The sequence below is a fragment of the Merops nubicus genome, unplaced genomic scaffold, assembly GCF_000691845.1.
Source record: "Merops nubicus isolate BGI_N331 unplaced genomic scaffold, ASM69184v1 scaffold2587, whole genome shotgun sequence".
NCBI lineage: Eukaryota > Metazoa > Chordata > Aves > Coraciiformes > Meropidae > Merops > Merops nubicus.
This window is the reverse complement of record NW_008618103.1, coordinates 45,986-69,895: the sequence shown is the minus strand read 5'-3', so window position 1 is coordinate 69,895 and position 23,910 is coordinate 45,986. Positions and strand designations below refer to the sequence as shown.

General features: G+C 34.7%; 1 protein-coding gene across 1 annotated transcript in view; it reads left to right on the top strand.

Annotated features, from left to right (window-relative positions):
- LOC103775843 (diphthine--ammonia ligase-like) overlaps positions 1-23,910 on the top strand; it is a 54,652-nt gene that overhangs the window by 12,268 nt on the left and 18,474 nt on the right. The window contains exons 3-5 of the mRNA XM_008943312.1: positions 1,325-1,443; positions 11,955-12,016; positions 18,862-18,956. Coding sequence (XP_008941560.1) covers positions 1,325-1,443; positions 11,955-12,016; positions 18,862-18,956 — 276 coding nt within the window. The remainder of the gene's footprint in view (positions 1-1,324; positions 1,444-11,954; positions 12,017-18,861; positions 18,957-23,910) is intronic.

Genomic DNA, 23,910 nt, shown 5'->3' with positions numbered 1-23,910 from the left:
GATTGTATAGTTTGATAAGTAATCAACTGCTGTCTAAATGGGATATGTATCAAAACAAATAATTATATTTACATTATCAAGTTGTTACTTTGCATCACAAGCTGCATACATTTTCCTGAATGATTCTTTCCCTTGGGTCTTGACCTAAATCACAGGTTTGTTGACTGTACAAATTCAACATATTGTACTAGTGACATGTGTCACATTTATCACAGCAGTAACTCTTGCCTTAGCTCTGTCCATTAGAAGTGGTCGGTTAGAGCAATAGAATAACAAGCTCACAGAATGGTTTGGGTTGGAAAGGACCTTAAAGATTATCTAGTCCAACCCCTATTCCCTGGGCTGGGACCCCTCCCACTACACCAGGTTGCTCAAAGCCCCATCCAACCTGGCCTTGAACACTTCCAGAAGGGAGGCATCTACAACTTCTCCGGGTAACCTGTTCCAGCATCTCTCCACCCACACAGTAAAAAAATTTCTTCTTAATATCTAATCTAAGTCTTTTTCAATTTAAAGCCATTACCCCTCATCCTATAACTACACTCCTTGATAGAGAGTCCCTCCCCATTTTTCCCTGAGGCCCCTTTAGGTACTGAAAGGGTCTATAAGGACTCCCCAGAAACTTTTTTTTCTTCAGGGTAAACTCAACTCTCTTAGCCTGCCCTCATAATGGGTGTGCTCCAGCCATTGATCATCTTTGTGACCCTCCTCTGGACTTGCTCCAGCAGGTCTGTGTCCTTCATATGTTGGGGGCTCCAGAGCAGGACTCGGGACCGCAGGTGCGGTCTCACAAGAGTCAAATAGCTGGGCAGACTTGCCCCCCTTGACCTGCTGGTCATGCTTTTTTGATGCAGCCCAGGATATGATTTGCTTTATTGGCTGCAAGCACATTGCTGCCTCATACTCAGTTTTTCATCCACCAGTACCCCCAAGTCCTTGTCCACAAAGCTGCTCTCAATCCATTTACTGCCCAGCTTGTACTTGCACTTAGGCTCTTCCTAAGGTATTAATTGTTTGGCATCCCTAAAGGTTTAGGAATGCATTTTCTCTTGGTTTTACTTACGTTCCTGTGCAAATCTGTTTATATCAATGAGTTGTATCTCACATAGATGAATTATAGTCAGAACAAATTTTTTTTTTTTAATATGTATATGTATACTGAAACATAGGAATAGTAAAATTTTGTAATTGAAACTGTAGAAGAAAAATTATTTAAAAGTAGAAAATGAGATAAATTTAATTTTCTTTAGTTTTAGTTTTATGTGAATTATGGTGTGTAAAACTGTAAGGCTCAGCTTTATCCAATTCTTTATTTGGTTTTAAGATGCAGAAGGCTTAATCTTCAGCCTTTAGCTTACCTTTGGCGTCGGAACCAGGAAATACTGCTTAAAGAAATGATATCATCTAACATTCAAGCTATCATCATAAAAGTGGCAGCTTTTGGTACGTATTCAGATTCTGAGCAATCTTGTCTACCAAAACTTCCTGTGAACAAATCCACAACATAACAGAGGAAAACATTTTTTTTTCCTGTATTTTTCAATATGAAATGTTAAAACAAAGAAAGATTTCAAAATTTATGTGGCTGAATAACAGTTATAATGTCTGAATTAGTTTACCTGTATGCAATTTGTTCTTAGAAAAGACATGGAAAAGCCAGGAGTAATTCTTCCTATCATAGTCATTAAATTTGTAGGTTTTTTCTTCTAGTTTGGTTTTGATTTGCAGTAAAGATGCATGCATAATTCAGTGGTTCACAGTATTGTCATTTACAGATGATGCGGACTGGTGGCTAGACAATATTATAAAGCAACCGTGAAAGTTTTAATAGAAATACAACAAATTAACGTCAAACAAGATGTAATTATATGAGGCCAAAACATTTTGTGTAACAACAGTCTTTGAGTTGGTAAAGCATATAGCAAACATAGTTTGCTATATGTCATTGCCTTCAAAAAAATATTTACAGTGTAGTTGTTTAGAATACCAGAACAACATTTATTTTCATTGTCAAATATGTACAATGAGATTTGTATAATGAAGCAAGCTAATATGAAACATAACATACTTGTTTCATGTTTGAACGTAAAGATAAGGTCGGTTGAGGTTTTATGGGAATATTTATTGAATGCTCTGTGACCCTAAGAAGCACAAGAGAAACATGTTAATGGTACAATATGTTCATTTCAGGTCTCCCTGCAGTTTTTCATTTAAGAGTATCACACAAGATATTAAGCATAAAGTGTGATCAAAGGATCTTTTCTTTTTGGGTTAAGTATAGATTTGCAGTCAATTGTACTAAATAATGGCTAGTAAAACACAAGGGCATCAGTGGCAGTGGTGTTTAAAAACGTATGCTTAAAAAATAGTGAGGTCTAATCTTGCATTAGAAGTCCAATAGCTGGTTTCTCTGGGCAACTTTCACATCAAATTCCTAATGTCTTCTTTAAAGAATACTTTATAATGAAGTAATTTCTCCTTAAATATTATCTCCTTAAGGAATTGAATTATAATCCCTTTAGACTGGCTGAATTCCATGACTTTTTTTTTGTTAGTTTGGTTGGTTTTCTATATGTCATTAGCTGGTGTAGTTCCTAACTAGCTTTTACTTTATCAGTATGGTGGTCTCACCACATTGTTCTCTAGGATCTGCTAGGGCTGCTAGTGGGATTAGAATGATGAGAAATACCACATTCCCTAATTCAGTTATAGATAATGAGCAATGTAATTTAATAGTGTTTACCTGAATTTTGGAAGGCCTGTTAGAAGCACATAGAATTTGAATGTTGTGTTTTCTGCTATAAAACACCTCTTTTTTTAAATTTGGGATAAAAAATATTTTTTAAAAGAATAGTTTTCAGGCCATGTAAAGTACATTTTTATATTTATATTATTTTTCCATAAAATACAATTCTTTCATGGCTTATTCTGACATGAAGAAAAAATAAGTCCACAAAGAATATATAACATGCTTTTTCACAGCAGAAATATTATTGAAATAAAATACATTATTTAAATAATAGATAAGTGTTTCACAAGTAGACATCATTGATGACCTGGCGTATGCCTGAAGCAAATAAAAAATAAGCTTCTTTTGTATTCTACAGTCTTAAGAAAACTCTTTCAAATGTTCTAGTTAGCACACAAAGAGTGCTTTGTGGGCTATTCATTGAAGGAGTGAATACCATAAATAGTTGTAGATAGCAATTAGATAGAAAATCACTCTGGTTTTTTTTTTTACTTTTTTTTTTTTTTTTTGTCTACAGGTAAAAGAAAGATCTTATCAGAGTCAATTTCTCACCTGCCTCAGGCAGGTGTAATTAGATGTAAGCAAATTTAATGGAGCTTTTGTACTCTGGGGCCATCCTGTAATGCTTTAATAATTGCATGCCTTATTAAAGTGGATTTAAGGTATGAAGGCTGTTTAACATATTGAGTGGCAAAGAAGATAAGATACAGTTTAACTTTTTGCCTCTTAAATTAATAATCAAAGATAAACCGCAAAGAAAATATTTAAAATAACAGACTTAAGAGTCTGAAGGGTAATGCATTAGATGGCACGTTGTACAGATTAATTGTTCATGCAAGAAGCAAATCTGTAACCTGAGCTGAACGTTCAGCAGCACTGCCATACCGGTCCACCCGTGGCCTTGTCCTGCTTTCCATGAACTCAGTGCCAGTATTGGCAAGGTAAAAGCCTGTGGTTTTATGTAGAGAATACATAATTATGCAAGTAAATGAGCATTAGTTTATACATTTACCCTAAACCCATCATTACAAATCAATACCATAAACTTTGCCAGTGGCAAGAGTTCTCTGTCGTGGTGTGCTTTTCCAGATGGGATACCAATTGCTCTCACTTACATGAAAAAGAACTATTGTTAGCAAGCCTTATTCACATGCCTTCTGTTGATCTATCAGTAGATCAGCTTGCTTTCCTTAGTATTTAGTATTTCAGAGGCTTTAATGGTGAGAGAAAAACATTCCGTGATCTAGCAGCAAACCTGAGGTATTAAAAAAAAAAAAAGCCTGCTTCTGTGTATTTATCTTCAGTGCCATTTTCTTGCTGCTAAAGATGCCTATATGATGCACAATACTTCTATATTTGAAATATATCCTGCTCCACTAGAAATCCTCAAAAGTCAGAATGAGGTTACTCAGTAATAGCTAAAATAGAAGCAGTTATTGATTGTATTTAACATGTGTGTGTCTGAAATTCCAGTAATATCCATTCTTCATGTAAGACAATGTAATATAGCACTGTATAATGTAACAGAGACAGTGTAATACAACACAGTAATAAGATGCATTTTTCATATCCTTGCTCTCTGGACACTTTTATGAATTAAAATACTAATTAATTTGCTGAGTATGCATATAACAGATTCAACTTTTAATCCTGCTAACTTTGTGTACTGGTCTTATCTGTGCAACGCTATAAAGCAAATTCCTTCCACTGCAGCATAACATGTAATACTCAAGTGCAAGTGAGAAAAGGAGGAAGGTTAAATTTGGAAGGGTACCTTTGGGTTCCTCACAATATAGTCCTCAGGAAAAACTGAGCATCGAGTTTTATTAGTTTTAATTTACTTGTATAGTCTTGTTAAGAATTAACACGAAAACTATACATTTTAAAATATGACAAATTCAATTCTCATGTATATGAGAATATAATTGAAATTGTTTTTATGTCATGCAGTTAAAACAGTCTGTCCTCCATGATTCTAGTTTTTCATGAAGTTTTAAGAGTTAACATTCACCTTCAGTAAGTTTTTGTAAGTGCACATTGTTAGCTTGGGAAAGTGGGAGAAAAATTTACTTCTTCAATGTTTCAGTCCACATCAGAATATAAGATCAAATTTTTATCTTTCATGGGATAAATATGCATTATTTATTTTATACATTGCAGCTTCTTCCACATTTGGTTGTAGTAAATTAATGATTTAATATTGAATAAAATACCTGAAAAAAATAGTGTAATTGTAAGGTCAGATCATAGAAATACCCACTTGGAAAAAAAACCCTCTTTCATGGTTAAATTGTGTTTCTAACTTTTAGGTATTCTTTGGAGCACAGGAGAGAAATGATACCGTAATGCTTTTCAACTGTTGGATGATAATAAAAGCTGAAAATTTGTGTCAGGGCTGATTAGCTTGTGGTCCTCAGCCTACATTTGAAGTGAGGCTCTTATGCCATGACTACAGCCTTTATCTCGTAGGTCTAGTTACTGTGAGTGTTTCTAGACAATCTGCATGCTCAGCTATGGGTAAAGTTTAAATCACAGCAGCTGTGGAAGCCTAAATTTTGAGATAATGTGGGCCATAGTTGCTTACCCAGGCTATTTCCCTCCAACAATAGAATAATGAGTTCTGAGGGAGCCATTGCCATCTACTGTCTGTCAACAAATCCTAAAGTTCCTTCTCTAAAATGAGCTGTCTGAAGTACGTACACTTAACTTGCATCTCCTTTGCTCTGAGAAGATCTTGACACTTGCCTCACAAGCTCAAGAAGTTTGGTATGCTCCCGTTGTACGTAGAATCCTCTGAAAAGCTGATAGTTTAGGCATATGTATGTTTTTGTATATGAGCTTTTAATTTAGAGAGAAAGAATGTTACTTGTCATGATTATGAAAAATAGTACCTCCAGCTTTTGTTTATTATTCAAACATAACCACCTAGATGTTCACATTATTGTTTATTGCTTGCACACCACTAGTGTACAGAAGTGAAATCCTGACTGACTGAATTTGATAGTCAGGCTCCCATTAGTTTTCATGGAGGTAAGATTTACGTATAAAGTAGTACATTAAAAAAGAACTAGCACCACGCAGTCCCTGATTAAGCTCCTGAGGGTGTAATTTAGTGTTACAGATAAACTGATCTAATAGTGAATTGCTGCCAAAAGGCTGATCTTTCCTTCTCCCTTTTAGCTGACTGTTCCAAACCACAAATGTCTACTTGCTTCTACCCCTGTAAGAGCTTCAGTGATTGTGGGGCTGTAGCTGGGTGACCCAGCTACTTCAGGGAACTTGCTGTGTTGATGCCACTGCCATGTGGAGGACACACGTCTCTTGTTCAGCAGAAAATTTACCACTAAATTGGGTTGTCTGTAATGTCAGATTGTATCCTGAAATAAAATTGGTGGTTGTTTGAGTTTTGTCTGAGCACATCATCTGTGCAATAAAAAGGAACAATGTTCCTTGAAAATGTGCACATAAGTTTTAATACTGAGCAATTTTCAAGTAATTATTGGGGAAACTGAAGGAAATAGTTGTATTGTCATCACATGGAACATACCTGCTTCCTCTAAATATTTTTTTAAAAATCTCAGACAATTCACAAATGTAACAGAAGGAAGCGAGGAACGTTTTGTTAAGAAATGAATACAAGGTCCCAGTTTTTTTCTTCCATATTGTATTGTAAACATTTATTATTTATTATTAAACCTTGACATTCTTAGCTAGTTTTGCTTGTTTAAAGGTAATTGTTCCATTGCTTTTTCCTCAGGCAGATACCAGACACTGGAGATATAATGGAATCTATGACAGTCTTTTCAACCTTTGATCTTGATAATGTTTGGTTTTATTAATATGAAAAAGACTTCTTCTATTTATCATAATTTGAAGTGCAACGTAAAATAACTGATAACATTTTTCCAAATGCTGTCAAGTGATTAATGATGGTCTATTCTGTTGGGAATAATGTATTCTAAAAAGTGGCCTTAAACTTTTATTAGAACATTTTATTAGAAACTAAACAATGTGAAAGTATTATCTTGTATATACATATGATAGCCTTTAATTTGTATTGTAAATTTTTTTTAGGGTACATATTTGGTAAATTTACATGTATCACATAGTTAAGGAAGGATATTTTCGTTAGTCTTTTCCTCCTTCTAATACTTGTTTCCTAGCTAGCACATGCTATTGTCACTGAATTTTCAAACAAAAAAGCTTCCAAAGCTTAGTTGATCCCTTAGACCTTAAGTGTATTTGACACTTTTGCCTTAGGTTTGTTCCCTAATACGGATGTCTACTACCTCATTTATCTACATCATTCATGTTATTTATGATAAAAGGAAAGGTACCACACCTGTTTGTTCGTATGAAAAGATGTGGAACAATTATGAAACTAAAGGAGCCATTTTAGCTCAGGCCTTTTCTTTTTTTTTTTTTTTTCCTGAGGGGAAGGATTCACATGGGAAAAGGTGTACATGGAAAAATGGGAACTGTGTGCAAGACCAGCTAATCAAAATCAGCTTTGAATTTAAGAAAAATATGGTGCAAAAGAGATAAGTAAGAGAAAAGATAACTAGGAATGGACTTTAAATGAAGAAGGAGTTTTGCTTCAGAGCATAGCTAAATTATTAGAGATAAGATTTAAAAAGTAATCTTTGCATTTCCAATGTTATGTGCCTTGATGCCTGTATATGAATGACAGTTAATTTTTTACCAGTATATCAGATGAAGTTTTGGAAAGAGCTTTTAGTGCATGGTTATAAAGAAATGTTTGAAAATAAAGTGTGTTACAGAAAAAGAAGAAATGAGAATTTGTGACAGTTTGCATAGGTGATTCTAGAAACGGGTTAGAAAGAAATATGATTCCCTTTTTGCAATCTCTTGATCCTATGGACTGGAGATTGGGAAGGATGTCAATAATTTTGGTAGTAACAGATGACAGGAATTGAAATGAAGAGTGGGAAAGTGAATGTGCCTGAAAACAGAAAAGTAGTTGAAAGTTGACATTGTTGAGTGCAGTGGTTCTTAAGGAGATGCCAGAAACAGACAAAATTGCTGATAGATGGCCTAAGAGTGGAAAGATTGCTTCACAGTTTGGTGAGGTCAGGTCATGTAAAGAAAAAGTGAACTGAAAGTACCAGGCTAAGAATGGACTTTGAGGTATTTAAAGTGAAAAAGAAAAGGAAGTAAGAGTTCTAGTGAAGGAGACAGAAGAGTCAGAGAACACTGAGCTGAAAAACAGTGGAAGAAAATTAGCTTAATAAGAGATGTCAAAAGCAGAAATAATCCTAACAGAATGAAAATCAAGAGGGAAAAGTAGTGACTTGTTAGCACTAGAGTATTACTTGCTCCTCTTTAATGCTTGGTAAAATTTAAGTCCTGGATACACATTCACTGCGCAGACTTATGTGCTGAAACAAAACATTAACTCAAACCTTTAAAGTATTCTGTGTAGTTAGAAACATAGATGCTTGCTTTCCAGGTTTCTCTGAGTTGAAGTTTTATGAGGCTTCTTGTCCTAATCTGATCCTTTATTTTTGCTCTGTCCTTTACCCTTTTGCAGGTGATCTACTGATTTCTTCTTTCAGAAGTCTCTGTTGATCCATTTGGGGATTGTGACTTTTTAAAGATTTATAATTTGTCTAGGTGGGGTTGAATTTAATGAAAGTGCCACAAAGTTTACCACCTGTACCGTGGCTCTTTCTGTGCCACTGAATCAAACTTCCATCCTTTTCTTCAAAGCTTAATAGCGCTAGAACTGTTCAGAGCATGGAAATACCAGAATTCTTAAACAAGAACAAAACAGCACATCCTTTTTTATCATCCAAACTATGATGCTGGAATGATTGAATTAAATAATTAATTAAAAAAATGCTCTAGAGTTACCCAAAACATTTCAGTATGCTGAATTTAAAAACATTGTAAACAGATTATATTGGGAAAGTCATACCTATGTGGCTCTACAGACGGAATCTGTGGTAACTTTTGGATTAAGTTTCTGAAGTTCCTTGAAAGCCCTGAGACCAAGTTGGCTGGAGCAGTATTTTCAATGACCTGAACCATTTACTGTATGGAGTCTTGGATTTTATTAGCTGAAAATAATGCTTTGAAAATGGAACTTCATTTTCTGATGGTCTTGATAAATGCAATTAATATCAAGTGGTTACCCCTTAGGTGAGGGCTTTATGCTACACAAATACATGCGTACAAAGTGAACCATTTAAAATATGATTCTTTTGTGTAACTTAAAATGAGTGAAATGCCTTTCAATAATATTCTTTGGTACATTTCTCTTTTTCATAACAGAACAAAGCCCTGAATTTCTGGCCCAGTCTTTTGACACTGTTGCTGTTCTCTACGGCACTTGGCTTTTGGCTGTGCCTAAGAGGGCTCTGCAGCCATTGTTGATATCTACAGGAAGGAGTTCTGCTCCTGTCAGTGGGTTGATCAGGAATTACAGATGAAGTAGAAATTAATTTGAAGTGATTATACCATTTGTGCTGTCACATACTGATTTTACAGTAAAACTAGGCCACAAAACTGGAGATGAGAACACAATTTGTTTGACTGAGCACTGTTAAAAACAGTATTATCAAATCTTTTGAGATGTTTCTGTTGTCATGTATGGGTCTATCTCAAAGAAATAAAGTGTTACTTGCTCTCCTGATAGCACATAATAAATTGACTGATGTAGTTCAGTTAGGGAGTTAAAAATGCATTGAAAATAATGGGGCATAACATTCTAGGGTTAACATTTATTCATAGATGATGGAATTAAATAAAACAGGCATTAACTTCAAGGTCATTCAGTAAAGTAATAAAAATGAATGTTTTAATTGAATTGTAATTACTTCCCATTGATACATGCAAGTTAAGTAAAATAGATGTCAGTGCTGCAAAGTATAGTTCCCTTCCTAATTAATTTCTTAATTCTACATACAGCCGTTCAGGTCCTGGACCTTGTTGTTGGTTTATCCACCCATCCGGCTTTCTTCACATCTAGTTTTATGGAGGAAAAATCTGAAGGATATGGAACGTACTAAGAATTTACAAGAGGCTGTTTTTGGTTCTAGTCTAAGTAATTTTAAGAATCTGAATCAATCTATTCCTTTGTTTAAAGGAAAACATACCAAATAGAAGTCGAGATTTATGTTAACTGTTTTGTAAGCATGTTTATAGACATGCATACCATTAGAGATTTGAGATATGGATTACTTGTTCTGCATATTGCAGGTTATATTTGTTCTTGAAGCCTTGAGTCTCTGTTCACTCACAATACAAACCTATTGGAAACTAAAGGAAATGTTTTTCAGAAGAAAGGCAAGCTATCAAAAAATAGAATTCTACTGAGAACTGAAAGGGTACATTGCAGTTTCACAGATTTTTATGTAGGTGTGGGACATTACTAAAGAATTTACCCCATAGTCTATACACATGCAATTTATTAGTATTTTATATACTATTTGTATAATAGTTTCTTTTAAATTCTTGTTTTGTGTTCATTAGGGGCAGAGTAGGTGTAGATACATAATGTCTAGTTCTGGTCTGATAGCTTTTTTCTCTTCTCACCTGTTCCTAATTTAAATTAAATTAAACCTCTTTGGTAAATTTAAAGGAAACCACTCTGTTTTTATCAAGGAGGGGAGTTGCTTTTCTTAGAAAAGTAATTATATTAATGAATAATGTTAATGTAAATATGTAAAATGAGTACTACAATGTGGTACTCATTATTATGTGCTTATTTTAAGAGAAAATGTTTGTTTAGCCTAACAAGAATGCCATTAAAATCAAGGACATAATGCTAAGCTGGTGTAAGTTGGAAGACATCACCAGAATTTTTCGAATGATTGAAATGAAATGAAGATATTTCAAAATGATTTCCACAAGCATAAATTATCATTATCTTATAACTAATAACACACAGTTTTGGTCTGTTAATAAAGAGCAATAAAGCAATATCAAAAAGGAACAGAGGGTGGAAGAAACCTCAGTCCTCTTTCACTTTAATTATTAAGCAGTTTTTAAAGCGTTCCCCTAGACAGGGAATTTTTAATGTGCTTTAATGAAATATTTAAAAACTTTATTATTGTTTTGAGATCTCGTTCACTTTCACTTGTTTTAGTTTAACAGGAATTTAAATACATCAAGACCATCATTGTAAAAATTAAAAGGCATATCAGCTATTTGAACTCAGCAAGGACTTTACATAATACTATACCATACATATATATAGCAGCTCTCATCATAAATGATTTAAAACTGCTTTGCAAGGTGCATACTTTAGAAATTGTTTCTAAACGGAGTAATTCTGGTGGCACCTCTGTATTGATACCCATCGTTGCATAAAGCAGTAGAGTATTGTGATCAGTACAAAAAAACCTAAACCACAGTAACTAAGAGTAGTAAAGAATGCAATCAATCAGGCAAATTTTTCCAGTGTTCCTTCACTTTCAGAAGCCATAATTTTGGGTTTTTTTCTTATTTACTTTGGGTATGTTTTGCCAATGACCAGGCCCAACAAGAATAATAACATCAGCAGGGAGATGAACCAGATGCAGACTGTATTGTAAACAAAAACGTTATGATATGAATGACTGCTGGGGGTACAAACAGGTCAACAAGCTCGTACACGATTGACGCCACCCCCAATGATCCCACAAACGACATGACTCGGCCCACAACAGGTGGTACAAACAGAGACCCGAGGTTGCCCATAATTTTGAAACAATTGTTCCTAGATGTTTTTTATTCCAGTACTGATTTCTGCCGATTATTTGATTTATTCCTAAAAAAATTAACTTGTGTTTTAATTTACTAGATACCTACAATGGTCACTTCTAATTCAAGGAAGTAATATCTATTTAGTATTTTTATTTTGTATTTAGTATTTTTATTACTGTGGACCCACATGTTGAGTTGTTACTTGGTTAGTGAAATTTCTAAGAAAGGAAAACAAAAGCTTTTCCAGTTGATACACAGTGAAAAGGTAATTTGCCTTATTTTTCCACAAACATGGAAACCATTTGCCCAGATAGAATATGAGAAAATTCTGACAAAGTGTGTTTTCCTTAGGATATAAATGATTTTGGATACGGTGGGAGTAGTTTCTAAGGGAGACATGCTATATTTAAAAAAAAAAAAAAAAAAAAAAAAGGCATTTCTTGATGTCCTAACAGTATTTTATAAAAAATATTTTTTACACTTTTTTTTTCCCCAGGTTTATATCCAGATAAGCATCTAGGAAAAACTCTGGACCAAATGTTGCCTTATCTTCTGGAGGCAAGTATTACTTAAAGAATATTCATACAAGTAAAGTTGCAATTAAAAAGTAACATAGGCAGAAATTCACTAAAATTAATTTTACAAAGTATTACTTAGTTACTTACAGATGCTAAAACACGCCTTTTATTTGTATATAGAATGTAACCCTCTGATACACAGTTTCAATATGAAACATTCTTTCTGGAGCTAGTTCAGAAATAGTGCCAGCATCTTTAAAACAACCTAAAGGCAAGAAACCTCAATATTAAGGGGACTCTAACTCATACTTCAATATGGTAAAAAGAAATAACTGCATGCAAGTTAGAGACATTCACAGCAAAGAATGGTAGTGGCAAAATCATACAGAACTTCCCCACTGATGTCCCCATCTGAAGGTTTCCTACCATCTTTTGCAGTCAGATAGTATACAGTAGGGCCTTTGAAAAATGGTTTATTGCAGAGGTTGTGCTTAATTCTCTTCAAAGGGTTATGTAGTTCTCAGAGCAAGAAAATACTTGTAAGGAGAGCTAACAGATTTATTTAAAGAAATATTATTTAACTAGGATTTTAAAAAAAAAGACCAGATCTTCTACACAAGTCATCTTTGATTTTGAGCTAGAGGCATCAAACATCAAGCTAGGAATAACAGCTCTGAAAGTGTGTTTGCGTATATTTTCTGTGGCAAAGCCAATTTACTACAGTTCCTTGTCCTCAAGCCTGTTAAAAACCCACAATTATTTGCATGTTTTTCTATTCAGAGAATCTTGCTGTAACTTCTATCAGTGGAAGCTGTCTAAATGTGCACAGAAGAATCTCCTAAAATTACTTTTTGTCGTTAATCTGTATAGTTACTGTTCAGCCTGGCTTCATAAAGCAGTTTTTCTGGAACAATTAACAGCATGTCAGACTTGAAGAAGAAAAAGTTGACCAGAATGTGTTAGGAAATTTAAAAATCTTTTTTTTTGCTGCTGAAGTATAGAGAAGTAAAACAGGAATTGTATCTTGTTTAGCTTAATTTTGTTAGTCATTTATGTGGTGGGAGAGAAGAGGTTAATAATTGGTACTTGACAAAGTTGATAGGGAAGGAATGAAGGCCTGTAGCATTCAAATAGTCTTCCTTGAAGAGAATGTTGTTGGCCTGTTCCTACCTTGAAGAAGTTTGTTGCTTATGCTTCAGGGTTGGAAGAATCTGCCCAGAAGCCTTCTCTCTCTACTTCCCCCCCCCCTCCCCCAAATTAGTTGGTGTAAAAACCCCTTCAATATCTCTTTTTCTTCACTTAGATCTTTAGTTCTTCTCAGCTACAGGAATGATTCAAGAATACCAAAGGGTGGGAAGGAGAAGGGTTTTCTCCCTAGAATTAGGGAAGGAAGAGAAGTACAAAAATAAGTAACACAGAGTCACAGAATGTTAGCGGTTGGAAGGGACCTCTGGAGATTGAGTCCAGCCCCACAATATCTTCCTAAATACTTGTTGTATGAGTGAAAAAAAGCAGTGGCAGAGATATACAGTGGCACTACACAAAAATGAGTGTACATTAACTATATATAAAATATTTGTTCATATTGTGTCATTAGCAGATGTTTTATTTCATGGGGTAATAATAAGGTGGATTTAAAACAGTAAATATTTGCCAAATCTAGGGATATCAGTAATATCCAGGAATAGTTAGAAAGTGGATTTATCCTTTCTGAAAAGTATAGACTGGATTGCTACAGGAAAAAGAAAGAAGAGAGATTGGGATCAGCACTTTGGGCATCAGTGACCTTTTGGATTAGGTAATATAATCTACTTGAACACTGAATTAATTTTTAATTGGAAGCTATATTAACATGACTGTTCGGCTGAGCTACAAATGTACTGTAGAAATCGCTACTGGTTGATAAATTCCCAGAAAAGTTGTTTGGAAGATCTTTGGAGTCATGAGTAAATAATACTTAGTTTAATAGTATGATAAGCATTTGAGTGAGTGTTCCTCTGCAGTTTGTTGCTGCAATGTTTCTGTTTGTCAGAGCCACTTCTTTAGAATCTTAGTAAGTGACAACTAAGGAAGGATAAAAGCAATGAACAATATACTGCGTACCAGAAATAACAGAAGAATAAACTTTACTGTAATATCCCTCCCATACTGGTCAGTCATATCTGGATGAATTAATATTTGTGTGAGACTAGTTAAATAAGTCCAAAGGAGGAAAGTACAGCCCCTGAGTTCACAGAAAGCTTCTATTATCAAAGTTCAGTTTGCACTTTCGGTGGGTCTGCAGTTGGGTAGGTGCTGAGGTCAGTTGAATCAGTAGTCTTGACTTTCCAAAAAACTGTAGCAGCAAGTATTGCAATTTATTTATGTTAGTAGGGTATAATTAAAATAAGGCTTATGAAGTATTCTTCATTTGATTTCACTGTCATTCATTTTAAAACAAAAATAACAGCTAAGAAGTCTGAAAGTATCTGGTATTTTGGGGAATTAAATGCATTTTTCCTGATGTTTCATGGCCCAAGTGAAGGGTTACTTGGTTTCACTAAAGTTATTACTGTTCACAATATAATGCTTCCCAAAACTCGTATTTGCAGCTTTTATCTTTTATTGATACAACAATAAGCAGAGCAATGACAGCATAGCTGATGATATAGAACTAGTAGGGCATTCTGACCCTACTTGGAACTGATTGTCAGGCCATTGTAGGGGAAACTGCACAACTATCTTGATTATTTGTTCTTGTAGCTGTTTCTTGTGCATATGCATGCTATGAAAGTCAAAGTCAGTACAAATAAATTGTTTTTACTGGATACTTAGCTGGCTTTAAGGCCTAATAAAACTAAATCATTAACTATAAACTGAAGAGAAATGCTTATGTTTATGATGCAAAAAATACTGTTTTACTGTTTTGCAAACCTGTGAAGTCTTCAGCATCAGAAGTTCTGGTAGGCAATATGTGAGCAAAGAGTTCACAGGTTTCAGTAAGGAGGAGAGATAAAATTTAATATTCTGACCATACTAAAGCAAACACCATAATTTATTTTTAACATTGAACATCTCCCAAACTAGCACAACTTTATATTCTCTTGTATCTTTGATTTGTGTTGTGTTTGCTGACCAGTACTTTCAAATTTCATAACTGGAATTTGTTGTTCTTATTGTTTTTTGGGGTTTTTTTGCTAATATATGCTTTGTCCTTTTCTTGCAGGTTTCTTGTTTGGGTTCTCTTTTGACATCTGATGTTACTTTACATAGTTGTTTATTCAGCTAGGCATGGGTTGTTTCATTACAGCATTTTCCCTAGAGTGGTGTGCAAGTTTGTGAGGATTTTTGCAGTTCTATTTTAAATGAATTAATTGTTCTACATGTTCTTCAGTTTTGTTGAAAACCCAGTCTGTGTCTTCTTAAGGCCATTCCCCAGCAAAATGCCAATGTTGAATGTAAGAGAGTCTTTGATATTGTACCACAATATGTATGACATGTTGAGTCATTTGGACTTAATAGGGAATACCATGGTTTACATTTTAGCATGTATTCTCAAAGCTCAGTTTCTCTTATACTACTGATCAGAGGAATTAAGACTTTACTTACTTTTTATACTATAAGTTTACCTTAAGGAACAGGCAATAAAATGAAAATCGACTTGTATTACCATAATCTGCCTACTGTAATTTGTCTTTTAGAAATAAAAGACATAAACATGAAGTAATAATCTTCTTTTTAGAAAAAAATCTCTTGTTTAGGTGTTAAGAGATCAGTGTTAATTGGAGAAAAAGACCCAACCAACAAATAAACCCACAACCCAGCCCTGATTTTATCCACTGAATTATTTAACTTTGGAAGAATATATGGTCATCTAAATGTTCAGTCTTCTGATTTACTTAATGTGTAGAATAGAAATTATAAAAGTGAGGTGGTTTTGCTGCTGTAGCAGCAGAAAAATGCAGGAATATTGAGTGGGAAAAACTTTATCTTTGCAGTTTTATTTCTGACTTTATATACAGAAGGTTGAAAACTTATGACTACAATGATGACCTGCAAACCATACTTTTATCAGGGGTGAATTTTATTGGCTCAGGACATTGGCATTGTGGCAAAGAAGGTTCTTCAATTACTGGATATTTTTTTTTTCTAAATGATAGGTCTTTGATTAATTATTGATGAATGATTGCTACATAATTGCTAAATTATTAAATTGCTTTACTGTCCCACTGTTTCCTGTATACCAGGAGCCCTAGCTTTTTTTGTTGACAACTTGCCAAATCTCAGGGCTGCTCACACTCCCTTTAGAATTTATTAATAGAATGGTAAATGCATATTATAGTTACTTGTCTGCACTTCTGTCTCTGCTCATAGACAATAAGAAGTTTCATCGTTTGTATGTTTGCCTTAGAAGTTGATTAGTACTTCTTGATGTAAAGAGTGCTTCTGTAGGTATTAGAGAAGTGTTATATTTTCTGTCTGGAAATAAAGTCTTTCTTTGAAATAGCAAGCACTTGAATTCATATCTTTTGTCTTTAATTACTAAACTTAAATGAGGAAATCAGCTTTAATCCTTGTGTGTCATTTCCAAGATAGGAAGAAGCTGTTCTTTGAGAAATGTTTGGATTGATCATCTATATACCTGTGCCTTGTGTATTTGAGTTAAAATTAGTTTTGTGTAGACTAGATGTTTTCATCATGTATTTCTTTTGGATTGCATTTTTAGTTGTGTAATTTGTAAACTTGCTGTTTTCTGGCTCACCTGGACTAGAAGGCAGATTTAGCAATCATAAGATTTAGATTTAGAGTCTAAGCTGTCATATTGTTACGAATGTAACATCCAACCTGCAAAACATAATAATATGTCTTAAAAAATTTAATATTCTAAATTACTAAAATGCAAATTTCTGATGTCATGATGACATTTTTAAAATATTGACTTTCTTCAGTTAACATTAAGAATCTGTCCTACAAGTTCCTGAATGTCTACATTAGTGGGAGCTGAAAATCCTTCAGCACCCTGTATAACTGGTGTCAAGAATGATCTTGAAGCTAGTGATATTAAAAATGATGGTTTTCCACAACAAAGGTAGGAAACAGTCCCACATCTTTTCAGTGTTAAAGCTGGAGAAGGACTTTTCGCAAGGGTTTGATTAAAGGTTTACTTCTGCTTTTCTTTAAAAGAAAATGTGAAAGGAAAAATAAATCTAAAAAAAAAAAAACTCTCAACAAGACATTGAAAAATTAATATATATTTCAAAAAAAGATTTCGATTTTACACCACCAGATAACTGAGCAGTTGCATAGAGCATTGCCAAGGTATTGTTTTCTCAGAGTGTTTATATTTTTTGCCAAACTAAAGGCTGAAGAGGATTCAGGCCCTTTGTTTAAATAACTGAACTTTAAATTTAAAGTGTCGTCTTCAGTTTTATTAAAACATTTGATTTCCATGTGTTTCATCTTCTTGTTTCACACCTAGTTTGGAATTAGTAGGGGTTTTTTTTCAGCTAAGGTCGTGGCTGAAGTCATAAACATTCTTTGTAAAATAAAAAACTGAAAGAGCACCAGAAAGTAATACAGACTATACATTCAGCTTCAACAATAAAAACACGGGATCATTGGAATATATCAGACAGACTTGCTACTCAAATAGTCTGGTAACCAGATAAAAAAACTAGAACCTACAATGTATAAAAAACTCAGAATCATGCTGTCCTAAAAGTTGACAAAAAAATAGGTTTGGATTTAGTTTCTAGCCAAAATGATTTTTCTAACCATCTCCTACATTTTGTAGAGAACTGCATTGCTACTTTGACTGCAGAAGCATCATCGGTGGCCATCTGTTCATCTAAGGAAAAGAATTAGGGGGTTTAATAAATATTCCCAGTAGTAACATTGGTGTTTGCAATGAAATTGAGGACTGTAGCTTTGCTTTTTGTGAACTACCCGAAGCAGAAAGTTAGTGCTTGCTTAATGTGAAAAAAACCTTGACAGGACTTGGCTTGAAGCAGCTAGTCCTGGGACACTTTAGAAGGGAATATAATCTGCTGATGAGGAGATTAATTTCTCCTGCAGAAAAAGGGAGGGTGTCCCCATGCTCAGACATGGTATAGGTGCTTGATTACTACCTATCATTACAGTATATTACTTCAGAATTGTAGTGAATAGCAGTTGTGTGCTCTTTACTCCAGCAAAAGAGCTTTGGTTCCTGTTCTACAACTGCTCATTTATAAAGCAGTGAACAATTGAGATGGTCATGTCTCTTGTTTTGAATGTGCTGGTTTATGTAGGTATGTGATTTAGTGGGATAGCCAGACCTTCAGGCATATACATAAATGTGTATGGTGATTTAGAAAGTATATTCAGTACAATTTATAAAGGAAACAGCATGTTGATACCTACTTACATCTTGCTTTAGCTTTTTGCTTTTGTCATTGATTTTATTAGTTATTTTTAAAGACTAGATATTTACCAAAATATAGAATGCAGTTTTTGAATCTGTTGCCAAAAATTGAGCACATTGTATACTTCTGTGTGAAGTGTTACTTCTTGTGTTGATTTATAGTACAAATTTCTTACAGAACTGAATTATCTATGCTAAAGGAAGATAGACAAATACTGGAGTCTGAACAATCTTCCATGGCCACTGAGAAGGAGGACTAGGAATGCATTTGTTTATCTGAATGTTACAGTGTCAGTTCTACTTAAAATATAACACATTGGTAATTTTTAGATTGTTGTAATATGCATGTGAAGAAATCAAGAAGTCTCTGTACAATATTTGTTTTTGTTCCAGGCTTGTAGTGGGTAGTCTTTTAGAGAGTACGTACAGAAATTTTCATCAAGGTATATTTAATAGACCACTATAATGTGATACTTACGTATTTTAATTTCCCTTTTTGTTAGCTTTCTGAGAAATATGGAGTCCATGTTTGTGGAGAAGGTGGAGAATATGAAACATTCACATTGGACTGCCCTCTGTTTAAGAAGAAGATAGTTGTGTAAGAAACGTTTTCTTATATTTCCTTATATTAAAGCAATGGGAGCATACTCATGGTTAGCTTGAGGCAACTTTTGTTGGCAGAGGTAAAGCTTGTCCTCTAAGTTCACAAACACTGTTTGTTTAACACTGGCAAAGTCTTCTGAAAACTTAAATCAATACATGACAAGACGAGGCCTTCATAGAGGGCTATAAACTTTTTAGGCATTTGCGCTTTCGTTTACTTGCTGATTATGGCCTGCAGTAAAACTGGTACCTACACACTGACACTTTTATCCTTTCATGAAGTGTGAATTGCCTGTAATATTTATCTTTCATTACAGTTACATTTGATAAACTGTCACATCAGTAGCTTGTGGGTTCCATTAACTCTGTGTGTGTGTGGTTTAAGTTTAGGAGCTTAGAATAAGAACTATAAACATTTTTCTTCACTTATCAGTGGATATTTTAAATACAAACTTCGCATGAATCCATCTTATTTACACTGAGTAGTTTATTCCTTTGGCATAAATTGGTGAAATCTCTGTAGTGGGATATGGGAAATCTTTGTATCTTGATGCAGGTTTCTTATTAATCTGTTAAGTAGCTACTCTGCTTGCTTTGATTGAGATATTTTAACTGCGGTTCCTTTTCTTAGGCAAGTAAAGAGACTAGTAATCAGGTGATAGTCATTCTAGGGAAGGTCAAGGTTATGGAGCATGTAGATGTGATTAAGGCTTTAATGTCGAAGGTCTATTTTCATTTTTCTGTAAGACTGGGAGGTGTCCATATAAGGAACAGAGAAGCAAGAGCTGTTAACTCTGTTTCATTGCATGATATCTGAGAGAAGATTAATAGACAAACAGGTATAAAGGAATGGCAGCTACTGTGGCAAATCTCTGTTGTACTGTTGGTTGACTGGAAGATATGTCCTCCAGAGTGAACTAAAAAACTAGATAACTTGAGTCTGGAGATACCTCCATGCAGGAAAGCTATGGAATCCTTTCATAAGAAGATTCAGAAAGTAACAATGTAGAATCTTTAAATTGGATTTAAGTTCACAGATGGAATTATGAATATATGGGCCAGGAAGTGAGACTCTTGGAGATTCTCTGAGGGAAAACAGGTGCTTGGTAGAAGCCATAGTCTGTGAGCCAACCTGCTGACTAGTAGGAGTTGGCAAGTTAAGCAGGAAATTAGAATAAAATGTGTGTGATGCTTGAGTACATCTTATCACAAATAAACTTGGGGTTTATTTTGACAACATACAAAACTCCAAAATATTCTTTTAGATGGAATCAGTTCAGTCTCTTCTAGCAAAAAGGAAAATACCTGAAACAATTGCTAGACCATGATGCAACACATTTTTGCCTTTAAAGTCTGATATGATTTCTGTTAAACTGACAAATTCTTAAATAATTCTGGTAGATGTCAGAGGCAGAATTTTGTGAAATGTGGCCTGTTCACTGTGTATATTGTAACACAAAAACTATGCTTCCAAAGAAGGATAGCTAGGTTTTAACTGAAGAGATTAAATGTGTTTGTATCAGTTTTTGTACTTCAATATGTTTGGCTGATTATTTACATTCTTTCTATTTTTAGGTTTTTTAGTTACAGACTAAAAGATTTAGTCTGAGGTGACAGACTAAATCTGGCAGTTCATTTGAACTGGATGCATAATTTCCCAGTGCTCCCTTTCAAAGCATTCTTTGCTTAGATACAGCAGGTTGGAGAAAACTAAGTCAAATCTCATGATAAATTCTTGGTTGGTGTAGTGTGGAGATTTTTATTTATTTATTAATAGAATTTGAGGAACATTTTTGGGAAGGTTCATTAGTCCTTTGGTTTGTTATCAATAAAATAGCAGTTTAAGTAGGAACATCTTATATTCTAAATGTATTTCTGGCTATCAGTGTTTTGATGACCATTCAGGGAACAAGGAAAAGATTAAACAGATGTGGTTTGGCTGAGTTGTCTTTATTTTCATTGGTGACACTCCAAATAATAAAAGTTAACAATAAATGCACAAAGCTAGCAAACAAACAAAACAAAACAAAACAAAACAACCAAGCAAACAAAAACCCCAAACAAACAAAACAAAAAACAGGAAAAGACAAATATATAAATCAGTGAGTGGCACAGCAGACTGTTTAGACAGTTACTCAATTATTTATAAATATAAATTTCTGTAATGGAAACTGAATAGCTACTTTGGCATTGTATGTCTCTGGCTTGATGGGCTCTGCTTAGCTGTGTGATGTTACTCATGTCATAAAGACATGCCTTTTGAGGGGCCATTCCTGTGAACCCTATTGCTTTATGAACTTCTAAAGAAAAATATTTTGTAGTTTCTATGTCATTAAATAAGTTACAAGTTTATTTTCTGCTCTTTATTCCTGCTTTTCATATACACTGAATCCAAACAGACTTTGGAATGTTGTTGTTGAGCATGGTAGTATAGTTTCCAAATGTTTACATAGCTGTAGTTCTGGGATACATCTTGAATACAATTTTTGAAGCTTGAATGAAGTTGTAAGAATTACAATTTAGAGGTTAAAACCTGCCAGGATTTTGAAGGTACCTAAATTCTTGAACTCTTCCAGGACATCTTCATAAAGTAACTTTCTGAGGAAGACACTGAAGATTACTTTTGCCTTGAATTAACCTTGGATTTTGCCTTGGATTGCCATGGATTAACCTTGGCTGGCTGCCAGGTGCCCACAAAGCTGCTTTTATTCCCTGTCTTGAGCAAGAAAGGAGGAGAAAATACGATAAAAAAACTTGTAGATCAAGATAAGAACAGGATGGTGGCTTATCAATTACTGTTGTAGGCAAACCAGACTCAGCTTGGGGGAAGTTAACTTAATTTACTGCCAATCTCGTCAGGGTTAACTTCACTCCTTTGCTTCCTGACTCTTATACATCCTCTCCACTGAGCAGTGCAAGGGGATGGGGAACAGGGATTGTGGTCAGTTCACAACATTGCATTTCTGCTGCTCCCTTTTCTTCACACTTTTCCCCATGCTCCAGCCTGGATCTGCATCACATGGGCTACAGTCTTCCATGACCTGTTCCAGTGTGGGTCTTTCCTGTGGGGCAGTTCTTCAAGAACTGCTATTGTGCAGGTCCTTACCATGAAGCACAGTCCTTTAGGAGCAGGCTGCCCCATCATGGCTCCCCCATGGGCCACAGTTCCTGCTAGAAAACCTGCTCCTACATGGAGTCCTCCGTAGGCTGCAGTGTGTGTATCTGCTCTGATATGGTCCTCCAAGGGCTTCAGGGAAACTTTACGAGGGTCTTTTCCACAGACTGAACAGAATCTCTGCTCTGGCACTCGGAGCATCTCCTCCATACTCCTTTACTTACTTTCGTGTCTGGATGACTATTTCTCTCTCATTTTTCTCACTCCTGTCACAGCTGCTGTGCAGCCTTTTTACCCTTTTTAAAATATGTCATCACAGAGGCAGCCCCTGCTCTCTTCTCGTAGAGGCAACTCCTGCAGACCACCGCTGGGTACCAAAACCTTCCCACGTGGACCAAGTAAACCAGGAAAAGATCTAACATGCCTGTCACTTATAACACTACTTATATAATTATTGGTGACTCATCATTGGATGCAAACAAAACTCTTCTGCTTTCCACCAGTTCATTGTTACGTTTACTGCTGAACAAGCCTGTACATTTTATCAGTTAGAACAATGCTGTATGTTTGTAGAGACTGACAGGAAATGAAGTAGTTAGGGAAAAATATTTTCTGTCTATATGTACTGTAATACATTTTCAACACTACATAAGCTACTGTTGTGACCCATCAGCTGAGAAATATTGGCATATTAAACTAGGCATCCATTACAGTCCTATCAAATACCTGTGTGTTAGCTGTATGTCATAGGAACGTACTTCATACCAAGAAGAAATATTTATGATCTCTTAATATTTACACTACTTCTTGAGCAAAAACTAAGTGCTCAGAAATCTTACAGTTATTGGAATTAAAAGACACCATGGTTATTTGAAAAGAATGATTTTAATCTTAAGGGACTATCTTTACAATATCTTAAAGGTTTAAGTGATGTTTTAATAATAAAGAATCTTGATGATCAGTCTGAAGAATGAAGGCTTATTTATCAAAATATTTTAAAAGTTTACTATAAGGGAAGTGGAGCTTCCGATGTTAAAGGTATTTACCATTATTGTGCAATATAGTGATCATGATTATCTTTTGTGAGTTTTGTTATCCCAAAATATATTTTATAGAACAGATATTTCCATTATGTTTACACTTTCGTTAAGTCAGTGGAATCTGGCCAAGACTTCAACTGTTTCCAGTTTGCATGGGCTTTATGTGGCAATACTACCAATCCATCTCATCTCATAGAATGTTGTGAAGGTATCAAGGGCACTGTGGTTTCAGGAAAATTATGTATACCCTTACTTATAACAATTTTCAGATTGTCTTATACTGCCTCTGAGTTTCTGTTATCTTTTCTCTGAGTTTCTCACTTTCTGATGTTTGTTTCCTAGAGCTACCTTTTTCTTTAGTAAAACCATGCAGATGGATATAACAGATACTGCCTCTTGTGTATCAAAGCGTGACAGATTGTGCCTGTAAAAATGAAAACTAAAATTAACTAATTTGAATCAGCACATAGGAAGTTTATCATTGTTACCCACACATTTGGCATTAAAAAGTTGCATCTAGTCATCTTCAATATCAGATGCAAGATGGTCGAATCAGTCAGTTTCTCAGCATGAAATATTGTATGTTGTTAATACTTCAAGAACTAATCCCTGGACCGTTAATCAAGAAGAAAGGACTTTTTAAAAGTAGTCTGCTGCTGAAATTAAAAGATAGTTTTACATATTAATCTCTGGAATATGAAAACGTAATGTCATTTAGGCTTTCATAAACTGCTACTAACTGAATCTCTCAACACTGGTGTGGGAGAATAGTGGAAGATTGGCAAGGAGGATTG